The 16,015-nt window shown below is 40.0% G+C and overlaps 2 protein-coding genes across 6 annotated transcripts in view; one reads left to right on the plus strand and one right to left on the minus strand.

Annotated features, from left to right (window-relative positions):
- The first annotated feature begins 544 nt into the window (after nt 1–544).
- LOC108897283 (SH3 and PX domain-containing protein 2A) overlaps nt 545–16,015 on the plus strand; it is a 54,164-nt gene continuing 38,693 nt past the window's right edge. For 2 of the 4 annotated variants that reach the window (XR_001963263.2, XM_051076419.1), the window contains exons 1-3: nt 545–2,390; nt 10,106–10,186; nt 15,423–15,498. Coding sequence is in view for 3 of the 4 variants with exons in the window: in XM_051076419.1 (XP_050932376.1) it covers nt 2,319–2,390; nt 10,106–10,186; nt 15,423–15,498 (229 nt within the window). In the remaining variant the exon portion in view is untranslated. The remainder of the gene's footprint in view (nt 2,391–10,105; nt 10,187–15,422; nt 15,499–16,015) is intronic. The other 2 variants (XM_018696831.2, XM_051076420.1) reach the window with 2 other exon arrangements.
- Nucleotides 3,452–6,581, minus strand: LOC108897285 (N-acetyllactosaminide beta-1,3-N-acetylglucosaminyltransferase 3). Of its 2 annotated transcripts, none has more exons than XM_051076422.1 (2): nt 6,422–6,581; nt 3,452–4,808 (listed from the first exon to the last, which is right to left on the minus strand). In XM_051076422.1, the coding sequence occupies exon 2, from the start codon at nt 4,690–4,692 to the stop codon at nt 3,658–3,660; it is 1,035 nt and encodes a 344-aa protein (XP_050932379.1). In that variant the 5' UTR covers nt 4,693–4,808; nt 6,422–6,581; the 3' UTR covers nt 3,452–3,657. The 2 variants fall into 2 exon arrangements, with proteins under 2 accessions (XP_050932379.1, XP_050932378.1); XM_051076421.1 differs by having other exon boundaries at nt 3,452–4,811; nt 6,422–6,571.

A 16,015-nucleotide genomic window follows, 5' to 3' on the forward strand; every position in this document is an offset into this window, starting at 1 on the left:
ACGGTATCTGTTTCCTGGATCTCCTCGGCAGGACGTGCTCTGCTCCGCGGCTCTGCCCCTCGACTCTACCACGCATGCTACTTGTCGTCATGAAGAGGAAAAAATGGTAGAAGTTGTTTCACGTTTAAGCCCCATTTAGACCCACATTGTATTATAAGGAGTCAGGTGGTGCACACTTAGTGATCAGTTCAGCTAATCCACTGTTATAAAGTAGTAATCAGTAGTGGAACATAACTAAGTACATTCACTTAATGTGCTGTACTTAAGTACAAAATTTCAGGAACTAATACTCTACTTGAGTATTATCTTTCCATGCCCTTTACACTAAATCTATACTTTATTACACCACAGCTGTTACACACCTTCACTAGTTACTTCACAAATTAAGACTTTTCACACAAAGCATGAAGAACTTATAAAATATGATGCTTTGTTATAGATTTAACTACCAAACAGCATACATAAGTAAAGCTTAAACAATTAGTCAATTAATAAATTAGTACACAGACAGATGATTAATTGGAAACTACTTTAATATTCATTTAAATCATTTTTATGTAAAATAAAATGCCATACTTTTCATGGTTACAGCTTCTCAAATGTGAGGATTTGCTGCTTTTCCTTAATCATTTTGAAATTTGGACTTCTGCTTGGACAAAACAAGCAATGTGAAACAGTGGATTTTGGGTAATTGTGACTTTTTGCTTAGTTTCTGTAATTATGAAAACCAAACAATCAGTGAATTAATTGAGAAAATATTCAAGAGATTAATTCATAATGAAAATAATGAAAAAGTATTGTGCTCACATTAATGTATGAGCAATAATAATATAATGATGTTATAGCCTAAATAACAATATACCACTTATACAGGCCACCTTTTAAAAAAAAATTTTTTTTTTTTTTTTAATTTTTACCTTTAATAGTCCTTTTCAGTTTGCAACAACAACAACAAAAAAGTTAATTTAAAAGTACTGAAATATCATCAGGAAAAACAGGAAAAACTGAAAGTAAAAGTGCTCATTATGTAGACTTGTCAATATCAGTGTGTTACAGCATATACTGTATGCTGTATATTATATTCAATACATAATGGATTAACATGTAAGAAGCACTTCAGTGTTGTAGCTGATTGGGCTGACATAAATTACTACAAGACAGTTGTGTAAATAATCTTGTAACAAATTATCAGATCTTATTAGCTGATTATAGAATGTGTCAAATCAGAATTAAATAATACAAATAATAATCATATTATAGAATAGTATAATAATAATAATTCCCTTTGTAATGTAGAGGAGGAAAAGTATAAAATGGCATGCATTGCTCAAACAAAATACAAGCACTCAGAACATCAGAACATTACTTAAATACAATAACTTGAGTAAATGTACTTTAAAATAAAATGCCCCATTTGCTCACATTGTAAATTTAGGGGAACTCAAGTGTTTGTGTTGTCAGTGCCCCCGTGTGGTAAGATTAACTAATTGTTATTCTCTGCTTCACCTCCATGCTCCGGCCTCTTCCACTAGGAGGGAGCAAAGTCATTTACCATGCTGTATGCCCGCTTTAAGTGCTGTCGGAAATCCGAAGTTCCTTTGAAATTAGGGTCAGAGTGGACGGTATAAGCGATGAGACTGCCAGCTTAATAGACACATTGCCACAACTTCAAACATCGATGCATCTAAAATCTACCTCAACGGTTTTGTTTTGTACAAACTATTGCGGGAAATAGGAGGAACCGTTGAAGGCAGCAGTACTATTCTTTTTTCCATCCACTTTTTATGCGAAGGAAAATGTTCTTTTCAACATGTAAGCTGTTCAGATGTTCTCCAAACTCTAAGCTTGAGGAGTTTGTAACAAAGTAACACGTGAGAAACAAGAAACAGGTCCCAAACAGTCTGATTTCAATTCTTATGAGTTTCCTGTGCAGTGTCCAGCTGAGGAAACGGGACCGCCCCGTATTGACTTGTACTGCCCCTCTTTCCGTACTTTGGCTGCTGCCGTCCGGCCCAGCCCCTCCGGAGGGGAGGAGAAGACTGACTAAACGCCACTTTTATTGCGCTGTCATGTTTCACAAGGAGTTGAGAGGCTCCCAGACCGCCTGACAACATCACTTCATGGGTGCACTTAAAGCCTGAGTACGGAGAGCCTCCCCCTCCTCCTCCTCCTAACCTTTTTTTTTTTCCCAAGTTTGCTTCTCCTCACAAGGCAGCTCCCTCTTGGTTTTTGATACTCAGTGTCGTTTTCATGGGTGAACATCTTCTTTTGTACTCTCTGTAGTATCTCTCGGTGCAAATCCTAACTGGTCTGTCAAGATGCAGCTCCGCACGGTCCTTGACGTGAATGTTGTGGATGTGCAGAAGAGAAGGAATCCCTCCAAACACTATGTAAGTAGTGTCTTTATTCTGTCTTTCAGATATCATGCTGTGCAAGTAGCTGTAAATTCAGCAAACACAAGCTCCACATTTCATACCATTTGTATTGAAATTGCAGGCATGCTAACGGCTCTATAATGCAAGTCTGTAGGTCCACCACTTTGGTCCAGAGTAAAATATCTCAACAACTGTTGTATGGATGTGTCACGAAAGTGGAGGTATCCAGAGGATGAACCCCAGTGACCTCAGTAACCCCAGAATGAGGCTTATATCAGTGGCACACAGTGAAATCTAGATAGATGGATGACTTTTTAGGAGTAACTTGGCTTTAGTGGTCCTCTTTCTAGCGCCATCGACAGGCCTAAAATGAATTAGTACAATACATTTACCTTGACATATTAGACGCAAAGCAATTTACAAATGAGTGACAACACCTTGAGTGCAAAAGCAGAACTTGAATTAAGTATTAGTAAGTGCTGTAGTTGGGGTGTTAGAGTTGTTAGGAGAGAAGAAGAAATGAGATTTCAAGAGATTGTTGAAGACAGAGAGGGACGTCCCTGCTCTGATAGTATTTAGGAGCACATTGCACCTCCTTGTGTGCAGTATTTTGATTTGTGTTGATTGTGACCTAATACTTGGAAAACTAGTAACATTTCCATCAGCTCCAGCTGTACTTTCGTGCTAATTAGTCCACGTTAGCATGCTAAAATGTTGGACTAGGATAGTGAGTAAGGTACACACATGGTAAACATTACACCTGCTAAACATCAACATGAAGGCATTGTCACTGTGTGCATGTTAGCATTCTGATGCTAGCACAAAGCAGCCCGTGTCTCTAAAGGACAGCCTCACAGAGCTACTAGCAGAGTTGCAAACTTAAAAAGCCAACTAAATCATATTTAATCATTTTTACAGTCAAATATTGTCAATGTATTTTAAGAATTACTTTTAATTACTGATGACAAAGTCTTTGAAATATTAGAAATATCTCTTTTCTCACATGTCCTGTCTGTTTGATTGACAGCAGCTGCCAACTGACAGACAAAGTGATAATTGCCATACAGTAAATACGTTAAATACTGTTGCTGGAGAACCCATGACGTGTTCACAGAGCACATATGTATGCTGTACCAGGGAGAAAAATGCCCCTGTAACTTAATTTCCATCAGACTTTAAATCTTGTTGACTATGTGCTTCACTCTGTAGTCAGAAAGTATCAGCAACACTAACACTTTGCAACCTACCAGCACCTGCAGCAAAGTGTCAAAAAACTTTTTTTTTACCACCCGAAAGACATAGCCGTTTTCTTTGAGGTACCACATTTCAGACTGGGGTCATGTATTCTATGCCACATAACATACATATGAGCTGGAAGGAATCTGTGTATCAGCAGCAGTTCTTTAAAATAACAAGGATCATATTTATCTAATGTCTTGGAGGGAATGTACCATCCTAGCGTCTTTATGCCCATATGAGCAGCAGGAGCGAGTTTTGCTTTGGCCAGACACATTCCCATGTAAACGTCATCGATAGGAACAATAGTAGTGACCTGGGACATCTTCTGTATGACCAAGGCTGTGTATAAAGACATGAGGAAGCCCCCACCACCGCAGTAGGGGGGGTATGAGTTTGGCTTGTGCACCTGAACTGGAATAAAATACTTGCTCCCTGACCATCTGACAGGGCTCGCATATGAGATCAAATGGCCAGTAAAGAGGTGCGTGCTCCCATTATTGTCCTTAAGACCTTGGAGATACTCAACCATGTTGTCTGTGTTGGCAAAGACATCATCATCCCCATTTAGTAGAAAGCGAACGTAGTGACAGTTTGTTTCCATCCAGTCGAGGAAGAGTATCTGTTTCAGGGTGAGGTTGAAAAATGATTCTTTAAAGTCCCATTGGAGAATGTCGTTGTGCTCTTTTTGCTCCAGTTCCAGGAGTTTGTTCAGTCTCTCTTTCTCATAACCATCACCCATCGTTCCTGAGATAAAGATCCTTCGAATCCACACTCCATTGTGTAACCTCTCCTTAGCCCAGGTTTTACGTAGCACCTCTCGGCGGTCGTAGTTCACAGGGGAGCTTTTAATGACCAGCAGAAGGAAGATTTCTTTAGATTCATCAGCACCTCCACATTTGTCAGGGAGGTCCAATAGCGTGGGGAAATGCCGGCAGTGACGGTAGTAGAGAAAGTCTTGAATCTCAGCAGAAAGGGATCTGAACCCTGAGATTTTGACAGCAGACAGATTTTTTTGACATGCATTTGAGATGTTTCTGGTGGGTGGCGTTCTTTGACTGCTATCCCTTTCCACATTCATTTTGGAGGTGGGTGGTTTTGCGGTCAATAAAGTCTTTACTCAAAGAGAGATAAACAACCACAAAAAGAGCTCCCAACAGCAAGGAGGTTCCTGTTTTGGCAATGCTCCTTGAATCTCTGCTGTGAAAAATAAAACAAATTTCTCATCAACACATTTACACACAACTTAGACATGTATTATTATATAAAAGACTAACTTACTTTCACCACAACAATATAGCAAAATGCCATGGTTAATGTTCATCTCTAACTCACAAGGAAATAGAAATTAACAGACCTCTGTTGACACAAACTACTGAGTCGATTTCATGCTATTAAGGAGTTATAGATTTTTTAAAAGATGATATGGATGCACTTTCTCTCCTTGCTGTGGTTGCAGTTTTGTTATCAGGCAGCTAGAATGATTTGTTTGAAGTGAAGTTTGAAGTTGTTGAAAAAGGCATTGAAAGATACAAGTGTTACTCATTGGCAGGAGACAGACATGCTGGGTTTTGCAATATGATGATAACCATGTCACACTACTTTTGCTTTACTTTCTCCTGACAGACAACAGTCTGTCAGAGGATCTTAAACATAAACATGCACATTTATAGTACTTACTCAAAGGCAACTGAACTAACTGGCTTCTTCAGCTCTGACTGGTGGGGACTAACTAGGCATTTAACCTCTGTAGGGTCATTTGTGGGTCTTTAGTTCACCTAGCTGTCATGTGAGTCACATAAGTCAAGGTGTCAATGAGCCTGTCTATGCGCCCTAGACTGTACGTCTATGCTAAGCAGACGTTTTTGTATGAACATGAACATATGAACATATTAGTTTAGATGGCTAAGATGTATTTTGATTAAAGGCAAGAATTTGTCATCTGAATACTTGAACAGGTTTCTCCAGTGGTTTTAACATCAACACTTTCTCAGTGTGAGCATGTGTGTGTGCCAGTTCTGCAAGTAATGAAAGCGTAGACAAAGGTGAGGAATAAGGAAATAATATTCTAACGTGAAACATTGAGTTTTTCCAGTGAAGCATCTGAACAGGCAGGAAGTGACTCATCCCTTTGTTTGCTAAATGTAACAGACTTAACTGCATTATTTTTATGTGGAAGTTTTTTCTCGTAATGAACATAGTGTACGTTTTTGTGAACACTGTGATATACAACTCTTTGGTCCAAATGGTAAAAATGTAAGTTATAATCCTAATCATCATTTGCTGTTGACACAGTGTCATTATCAGCTTCATTATCTGCTCCAGCTGGCCAGCTTGCTAATGTAACTGTGCAAATAAGGAAACAGCTTACTGGGGACAGATAATACTGCCTGGTATTACCTGTTGCCTGTATACCATTACAAAGGAAGATACTCACACATACTGTGGTTCAATAAAAAGACCCTTTAAATATAAGAAACATCAGAAAACCAAGGGTTTAAAAAAAAATCATACATTTACACCAGAACCAGAAGAGATTTTAGGACTTACTCGAAGTTAATCAATCAATTAGACAGTGTAATGTTAGATGCTGACATATATCAGAGCATTCAAGTCTCTTCTGATTGAATAACATCTCAGCTTGTTTTTAAATATCTTTACAGTTTTCCATATCTTTAACACGAGTTGTAAAAATTTTGGTATCTGTATTTTATATATAAGAATAATTCAAGAACTTTTCAGATTGTAGACAAATCAAAACCAACAGAAACATGAAGCACATAATCCACCCTTCATGCAACAATAATTACCTGAACATACTGGAAGACCGATGTGATCCCACGGTAAGTATCCCTTTGATAGTCAGAGCAGCGATGATGCACAGTACAGACTGGCTGTGTAGCACATTTTGCCCTGAGTTTTGTTATTCAGGCAGTATCTATACAACATGCTCTGAACAAACCACATGTTTCAAATAGTTTGTCTGACGTTAGAGGAACTGCCAGTTGCTGAGAGCGAAACTGGTTGAACTTGCTGGGTATAGGCCAGTCCCTGATGATATCTCTGCTGACAAACCCCAGCATCGTTTGCCCCAAATAGGATTACACAGCAACTAAGCAACCAATCAGTTAATGACAAGCCATAAGTTCACTCATTCACTCATTCATAAATCATAAGTCATTCTTGGTATAGCACTGTTCTTCAATTATCTGATATTGCAACACTTGAACCAATTACTTTTCTCAAATTATAATTACCATTTGGTCACTGGTTACTTACTAAACCAGTATGAAGTGCCCATTGTTTGACTGACAGGTGATCTCATATCTAAAGCACTTTTCCTTCATACAAGCGTGTGACATGTTCACTGCCAACAATTCACTTGGCAGGCCCTTTTTTCCAGGATTTTAATTTGATGATGTTGGCACTCTTTCCTCTATGAGCTCAGCCATGGTGACTGATAGATATTATTATTATTTTATTCACTACTATTATTGATTGGTGGTCCTAGAATTGCTGTTGTTATTATTAATAACATTATTACACCTTTGGGTATTGCTACTATTATTGTCATCATAGCAACTAGTTCTTGGTCTTTCTTTCCTCTCTCCCCCCAATCTCTCCTCCTCTCCCTCTTTCTCCTCTCTCCCCGATTTCTCTCCTTTCAACCCAAAGAGGTGAGGCAAATGGCTGCACACCCTGAGTCCAGTTCTGTGAGAGGTTTCTGCCAGTTAAAAGGGAGTTTTTCTTCTCCACGATTGCCAAGTGCTTGCTCACTGTGGGAACTCTTTGGTTTCTCTCTAAAGTTAAAGTCTAAAGTAAAGGTCTCGAGTAGAACAATGGTTTGTTAGTGTCTATTACCAATTATTTACCAGGATTTTCAGAGTTTTGGTGTGTGACTTGGTGACAGCTGCCTTACTCAGGTTGACCTTTCCTCACTATTGTTTTCAGAGAAAAAGTTAAGTTAATGTGTTGTAAGGTGGACATATTTTCTTTCTGATAAATAATTTATCTGTTTTTTTGGCAAACAGTAATAACCCTAGCTGGGGTTCTGTGTCCTTAATCTCCAACCATTTGTTGTCTGTGAAATGGTAGGAATGTGGTAATTTGAGGTCACTTGTAAAAACTCTAGTCATTGGTGTTTGAATGAAAGGATCTCTGGGAATCATGAAGGTTTTTAGAAAATTAAGAGGCAGTCCATCCAGTGGCTATTAAGATTTTCAGTGGATAAGTGAAAACTTTGATCTACCGGTGGCACTGGAGGAAAAGTCAGGGGATCCTGAGAAGGATATGAATATATGTACCACCAGTACCAGTACAAATGTCCTGCAATAATTGAGACATTTCACTGAAAACCAAAAATGTGGACCTCATGATTACACTAAAGGAAATGTCAGGGGATCAATTAAGTCAATAAGACTAATCCTCTGGGGACCATGAAAGACGGTATTAAGATTCATCCTATACTTATATCTGAACAAAAGCATGGATAAAAATGTGACTTAAAGCATAAAAATATCACATTTTTAATAAACAGTTAGCGTGTTAGCAGTGTCATCAGGAGCATGTTGGCATTCTAATGTTAGCATTTAGCATGAAGCATCACTCTGCCCAAGCACAGCCTCACAGAGCTGCTTGCATAGCTGTAGACTTCTTTGACTCCATAGGTCTGGTCTTGGCGTTATCTTACTGACTTGAGTAATCAGATCTGATAGGCCACGAGACATGTCTCAGCGATACTGCAAAAATCAATTAGTCCATCAGGTACAATTGGATTAATTAACCTGAGAGTTAGGATCAATTGCATCATCCATCTCCTGCTGAAGGAGGCTCCCAGAGGCCACTAAACACAGGACACAGACTTTCCCTTGGGATGGAAGCTGGAGCTGATGGTTGACTGGGAAATCCCCACAAGGGAAGAAGAAGAAAAAAATAAAATCTCATTATCTATGAGCTAAGCAACTGAAAATGCTTATCCGGTTTCAGAGAGGAAAGAAGCAACCCTTTGTCTTTTGTCCCCACTGTTCAAGTGTGACTTCCTCCCAGGGATCCTTGGCACTGGAGCCAGAGAGTGCATGGCAACTAATGCTTGTTTACATACAATGCTAGGGGGAGATCATTTCAAAAGAGATAAGATTTAGTGGTAGTGGTCCTTAGTTTGAGCAGTTTACTGCCTGAACACCCTTGTCAAATACAGACTTTAATGTTTAGAATAAAAATGTGCCTGTCAGCTATATATGATCACCATTCATGGTAATTTAATGCAGATAAGCCCACAGCAGAGTCATAAATGTGCATTCGTCTGTGGTGTTTACTTGTTTTGAATCTGCTGTGAAGAGTGCGATTCTATTGCATATAACTGCAATGAGCTCATGGGGTATCAGTAATATGGGTCGCAAACATTTCTGTTAACGTAAATGTTGCTTAAATATTCTACATTAAATAGCTCATAACAATGTGTTAATTTTAAGTTGTTTCCTGTCACATAAGATATATTGTCATGTTCAAACATGAACGTGTTCATGGTTCTTTTGGTATGTATCTTGACCTCACACACCCTCGCTTTGAGCCATGCTGTTGCCTAAATTCAGAGTGTTCAGTCATGCTGTCTGTATCTAATTAGCAAACTGCTGGGGAACTTGTTCAGCCTCGCTGCACACTTTTTTTTCTGTAATGAACTGTGTGCAGAATGAAGACTGCATTTCAAACTAGTAACTGATGTCCTTGCATATTGCCACCATATGTGTAAATACTGCCTTTGTAAACACTCTGTGCCATACACTGAGATGGAAATGCATGAGATGCAGCCATCTGTTTCCGAACCGCGCAGCGTACACAATTGTTTGTGGGCCCTTTATTGTTGAGGCAAATAAAGAATTTATTTTGGGAGAACTTCTGGCAACAGCGCTTTGTTCTGTAAATGACTGATGTCTGCCAAGGAAATGATATTCCCATCTCAGCTTCTGTATGGGTAAACATTTCTTCTCTGTCATTATTCCTGGTGATAGATAAAAGTGCTGGAAGTTGTTGACATAATGGGACCACCATTTGTTTCCTCAGACAGAGGGCTCTGGTGGACACTGTAAAATACAAAGATGCAGCTTTGCAATAAGAAGAAATCATTTAAAAGAACAGCCTCAAGTTTTGTTATTAAATCTGTAGAATTAAAAGTACAGTTCATACATACATTTTCTGAGGTATTTCAGTTAGGTGCACTCAAAACACATTTACAATTCAACATGCATAATTTTAATAAATGACAAAATACTTGAAAACTATTGGCCCTCCTGTTGACCCCTGATGGCTTTGCAATGTGTGACTGAAACAGACGGACTTAATGAGTTTATTTGACCCTTGGTGACCTCTTGAAGTTAAGTCAGGAGGGAATGCACTTTGTGTCATTACGACAGGTCAAGCTAAAGTGGTGCCGTGGTATCTTTGACAAAGTGACGTTGTTCCTAATGGGCCTCTTCTGTTTGTGCTTCTCTCACTAGGTGTACCTCATCAATGTCACTTACTCCGACTCCACCTCCCACATCATCTACAGGAGATACAGCAAATTCTTTGACCTACAGGTACAGTGCATTACACGGGCAAAATAATGACACACTTTCACAGCTTCAACAGTCACACAGAAAGTTGCTAAGAAGCAGTTCAGTTTTAAATTGTATGTTAAGAATGGCCTCCTCATATTAAACTCTGTGAGGTCTGACCTGACCTTTTGGTCTTTCTGTTCAGCTGCTGGAAGGCAGCTCAGTGAAAGGTCTCTTTTAAGACTCATGCAGCCTGCTTGAAAATAGGGAAATGGGGGAAATCCAGTCAGCAGATGCAGGAAGACATGAGCAGAATGCAGAATGCAGCATGGGTTAAAGATACGCCATGGGATTTTTTCTTAGGAATCCAGTAACCTTCAGTGAAATGTCAGCACAGAGCTGAATTGTCTACACTGCAGCTTGTTATAAAGATAACAAATTCAGACATCTAAATAACCTAAACAGTAATGAGAGATTTTTAACCTAAATCAATGCCTGACTTATCAAGCATTTTCTTGTAAAAGGCTGTCTCTGGCTCTTCCCTGACAACCCTCTCAGCCAGACTGCACTTTACAGCGCCATGGCTCTGGTGGGCTGGCCATGTTTAAGGCAGCAGAGGAAACCCTTTGTTCTCTGGTCTCTTGCTAATAGCCAGGAAAATTCTGCCCTGGTCTGTTTGATGGAAACAGAGCTTCTCTCCTGTCTCTGTAAACATTAGTCTTGTCCATAGATCCCTGCTGCCGGGGCGTGTTTGTCTGGCCATGGTAATTCGCGAAGAACAACAGTCTGCAGCTGTCTATACAAAATGGGTGGGAATAGTGTGTTTTATTTGTCTTTATAGGAACATTGTCATATAGGTGAAAGATGGAGTGTCTAGAGTGAAACACACAGACAGTTATAGACCATCTATGAGTAGTTTTGGATTGAGCAGATGTACAAGACAAAAGCCTCTTCTCACTACTAGATAAGATTGCATCCAAACAGATGCTTATGAATATATAGATTTTTTTGTGGAAATAAATCCCAAAAATGGGATTTGCAATAAGCTTCTCACAGAAGGAGGATGTAGTTTAGGACCAATAGAAGGACCAATCCCAGAATGCACTAAATGAAATAAGGAGGAAGTTGTGGTCAGGAAAGGGTTGGGGGTTGGGGTAATGACCAGTTTTGGAGCCTTATATTTAAGGACTGAGAGGAAGATGCTTTCCGTCAGGAGTTTAGATAAGGTAGCTGTTACACTGTTGCATGTCTCCTTATTCTCTCTGTAATGTTGATCAAAGACATAATACCTTACCTACAGTCTCACTTTTCTAACGTCTATCTTTTCCCAAACTCTGCACAGCTCTACGTCTGTGCAGCACAATTGCGTGTTTTATATTTGCCAGGGGCTGACAGAGGAAAAAAATGCATTTTACACCCTTGGCTTGACAAATGTGACCATGATCTCATCTGATAACCATTAATTTAGACAGCGAAGCCAAGTAAGGTCACAAAACAAGAAACGCCTTTTAAGCAGTGGCTGATCATTCTTATCATGTCGAACATCAGTCAGCGCTGTACAGCTGGTTAGATAAAAATCCTTGTCAACAACAGGCAGCTTCACTGTTTGTCTTTTAAAGATGAAATATCCATTTTCGTTGCCAAGTGGCCATCCAAAAGTGCACTCACTGCTAATGTTTCAAACCTCTCCAGTGCACTAAACATAACTCATAACTGCTCCACGGGGAAGCAATTACCATAAATTATCAGGATTCCTTCTCCTTTTTATCTGATTTTCCTCTCTCTTTGTCTTTCTTGCTGACTGGACTTGAAGTGAAGTGTGCTCTTTGTAATGCATGTGCAGAGTTAAGCACATTGATTCCTTGGTTTGGAGACATTTGTTTTCATGCAGAATACTGCTGAGAACGAATTCCTCCAGACGCTGTTTCTGGTGTCAAAGGGAAATGTTTCTGACCCGCACACATTTGATGTGAGCAGAAACTGGTCACAGGCTCAAACAGAGTTTACAGTCAGAGAGAAGCAAGTGACCCCCCCCAACCCCGTCCCCTCCACACCCTTGAACCACAGCGGACAGAGCACATGGGCCATAGCATTCCACAGGGGGATTGTGGAGTGTGCAAGCTGGCCTGGTTTCCTTTTGGACACAGTCTTCTCCAAAAATCCTGTAGTCGTCATTATTTTTGGATTGGGGAATTGGACCAAGGACAGCTCTACCCTGTCCACGTTATAATTTGTCTGGCCTACATTCCTGATATAAGATGGGACTTTAACAAGGTTATTTTTCTCAATAAAATATTGCAGCCTGCTGCTTTGCAGGCATATTAAGGAAGACAAATGAATAGCTGAGAATAGACTGAAGTCAAAGATTATTTAAAAGAGTGCTCCTTTTTTTTTATTATCATATAGGACAAAGAAAAGTGCTGAATTTTCACATTTGATACCCTGGAATCAACAAATTTATGGCAGTTTGCTTGAAAAATTACTAATGGGTAATCAGAATAGTTGCAGATGCATTTTCTTCTGATTTCCATAATTGCAGTTCTAATCAAAATTGATGCAGTAGAGCAAGAGATATTGTCTTTTTAGTCGCTGACAAGGGAGATGTCACTTGAGCGTCAGCCTCAGCTGATGCTCATGTCACTTAAAGCAGTATATCTGTCTTTACACAGCTTCCTGTGGAGCCACAAAAGGCTTTACACAGCTGTTTTTTTTAACATATGTAGTAGACCTGTTAACAGACTTTCTAAATTGATGATCCGTGGGCTGTAGAGATGAACAGCCCAAAGACTTGAACACTTCAGTGTTGCAACAGTTTACTAGTACTAGAAGAGGCACAAAATGTGTGTTTATATTACTTGTTTTCTGATAATGACGACAACACAGCTTTTGCAACAACATGCACAATAAAATGTGATTCTCTCCAAGTTACTCAGAGACAGTTTCTGACCAAGAGGGCTGTTTCACCATAATCTCTCGGCAGTAAACAACTGTCAAGTAGATGTCAAAACACAACCCAGAGATGGAATCAGATTGTTTTCCCACTCAAACATTCCTCCAAACTCCCCCCTGTCTGAGATTCCTCTCCAAACAGTTTCTTTGTCTGTTGCACAGTGCAGTGTCTCTTTGTCTGTTCCTCCCTCCCGACTCCTGCGAGTGCAATTAAGTTTAAATGCTTCAGATGATTATCATTACAGTTTACAGAAGCTGTTTGGGTTTCTCCTGTCACCATAATTCATGTCCACGATGTCGTAATGCCAAAATAGAGATATGTTTTTGATGACTAAATGTTTACTGTGCTCTCTTCCTCGGGCATTCATTCACAACACTGATTATGAAGGGTGTGTGGTGAGAGACAGGGAAATGTGATTACATCATAGCACCTGTTGCTACATGGACATGTTCATTTTCCCAGTGGGAACAGTTGGCTGCTGCTCAATGCGCTGAAGTATCCTGTGCAGAGTTTAATAGAGCAGTATAGAGTAAATACACCAGCCCCGGGTCTCTGAAGCCTCTGAATTAAAGGTATATGAAACGTGAGACATGTTTTCCTTCAGAGTTTGGCTCCAAGTTGTTGGCCCGTTGCCATAGTAATGGGCTTTCCCACTTGCCCTGTCGAGCTGTGAGCGTATCCAGGCGGGTCCCCTGGGGTGATGTGCTGGATGAGAAGCTGTTCCCTCAGCCAAGGTGGTTTCTGAAGGTGTTGAATGAACGCTCACGTCTTAGAGGGAGTATCCAGCTGCATGCAGCTGGGAGGTTGATAACATGATGAGAGTGCATTAGTGTGTCAGACAAACAATACAGTCACCAGTGTGCTGTTACAAAAACTTAGATTTTTGGAAATTACAGCCCTTGCTGTAAAATTGTATTATTGCCATAGTATTCTAAGCACAAACAGTCTGGCTTGTATACACGTTTGATGTTTTGCCTTTTCAGATTTAGCAACGTTAAACTCAGATCTCAGCGAGATCAGGAACCATGATATGTTTGTGTGCAGGTGTGGTTAACCAGGGCTATTCTTTTATACTCAGCCCTTTTGCTTTTTGCCCTTAAAACACAGTAATGATGGCTGTTCTCTTCAAAAGACATCATTTCTTGTTAGCTTTCTATATTTTGGAGGAAGGGGGAATGCCATGCCCTGAGAGAAATGTGGAGGTTTAGCAGAGGCAGCAAAATGAGTGCAGAAAAGAAAGAACCACAAGAAGAGAAACCAAACCACCTCTTACTGGAGAGTTCCTACAAACAACTCCTACAGGCCCAGACAGAGTGGATCCAACTTTACCCTCCAAGCTTGATTCTGTTTGTCCACCTGGTTCTTTTTGGCTCAGTCTAGAGTGAGACAAGTCTCCAGGTCCCCTCCTCTCAGTTGAGTGTGCTTAAGCTTTGACGCTCACAGTCTTTAGCGGAGCACATCTGGAACAAGGCAAGGCAGAACGAACAAAGGCGGGTCTGCATCTGGGTTTAGAGCGTGCTGTTACTGTAAGATGCTCTCACGTGCGATTATGGTATTGCGGTGATTTATTCAAAGAGGAAACAAGAAACTCTTGTCTGTGATTCGGTACAGACACATACTTAACACATTTACATTGCATATTTTTTTCAGCACTCAAGTACATGCTCATACATCATAAAAAACAGCACGTTTCTTGTACACACAGGACAGATGCACATATATATGAGCAGACACATGCTGAAATGGTTAACAAACTGCTACACTTGAGGGAAATAGTTGTACGCTGTCATCATAAAGACCTTGACACAGCACGCTTTTTATCTGTTTTCTCTGTCCATTTAGCCCCTCACTGTGTCTCTCAATAGATCGATTCTGCAAAATGTTAATTGCCTCCTCTGATGCCTTCTTAAGCTTCTTAAGTGGAGCTTTTAATTTTTTTTTTTTTGGTCAGATAAATGTGGGTGACGTAACCTTGTCTGCTGCCTCACAGATCAAAGTGAAACTGTTGGCAGTTTCACGACACAGTAGCTCTTCAGACAAGATGTAATTACACCCTGTGTTGAACTCATGTACCGTAACAAGGAGGGCGACTGTTCCTGGAGAGTTTGCAACCCCCATTTTTTGTTTCTATTCTCATCTCAGATTCCTCCACTTTCAACTTTCAACTGATAAACTTCTTATAGATAAAAGACAGTTTGTGCAGTTTAGCCATCAAACAGTTGCCATTTTTATTGGCATGTATCTTTCTTGTGGCAGTCAAACAGGCATGTTTTTTTTTAACCTTTGCTGCTGTTGTGTCACTCTTTACTTTCTCCTTCACTTTTACAGATGCGAATCCTTGACAAATTCCCAATTGAAGGAGGACAGAAGGACCCTAAAAAGAGGATTATTCCTTTTTTGCCAGGTGATAAACACAGGGCACCACAGCATGCCCGACACTGATATCATCGTCACATCAATTTTACATTTATTCAAGAGAGCCAAAGAAAGGGAAGAAGTCAGACATTTTCATGCACAACAGATGTTTGTTAGTACACCTACATACTCCATAGCATGGCCTACCACGTTGCATTGTTTTATTAGCTGCCATACTCCACCCAGGCCAAATCAATTTGTGGTCTGCCATGTCAGTAGGAGGCTAGCAGAGAGGGATTTGTCTAATCTGATAAAGTCATTGTGGGCCAGAGCAGAGCTGAGGAGAGCAGTGAAGAGATCCTTTGTTAGACAAGCAGGACAGCTTGGGTCTGTCCAGTGCTGTTTTGATTTGTGCACTATTTTACTGCTGGTGTCTTTCATGTATCTAGACACTGATATTAGCAGTTGCAAAGTGAGGATTGATAAAGGTGAAGGGTGTTGTAAAGGCTCTTATTTATGGATTAGAGGACCCTTTGAGGTTTTTCTGTTTTTTTTTTTATTTTTTA

The sequence above is a fragment of the Lates calcarifer genome, linkage group LG16_LG22 (genome assembly GCF_001640805.2).
Source record: "Lates calcarifer isolate ASB-BC8 linkage group LG16_LG22, TLL_Latcal_v3, whole genome shotgun sequence".
NCBI classification, from domain to species: Eukaryota; Metazoa; Chordata; class Actinopteri; family Centropomidae; genus Lates; species Lates calcarifer.

Excerpts from the sequence above, each read along its gene's own strand:
- LOC108897285 (XM_051076422.1), bottom strand. The coding sequence starts at position 4,692 with ATGAATGTGGAAAGGGATAGCAGTCAAAGAACGCCACCCACCAGAAAC.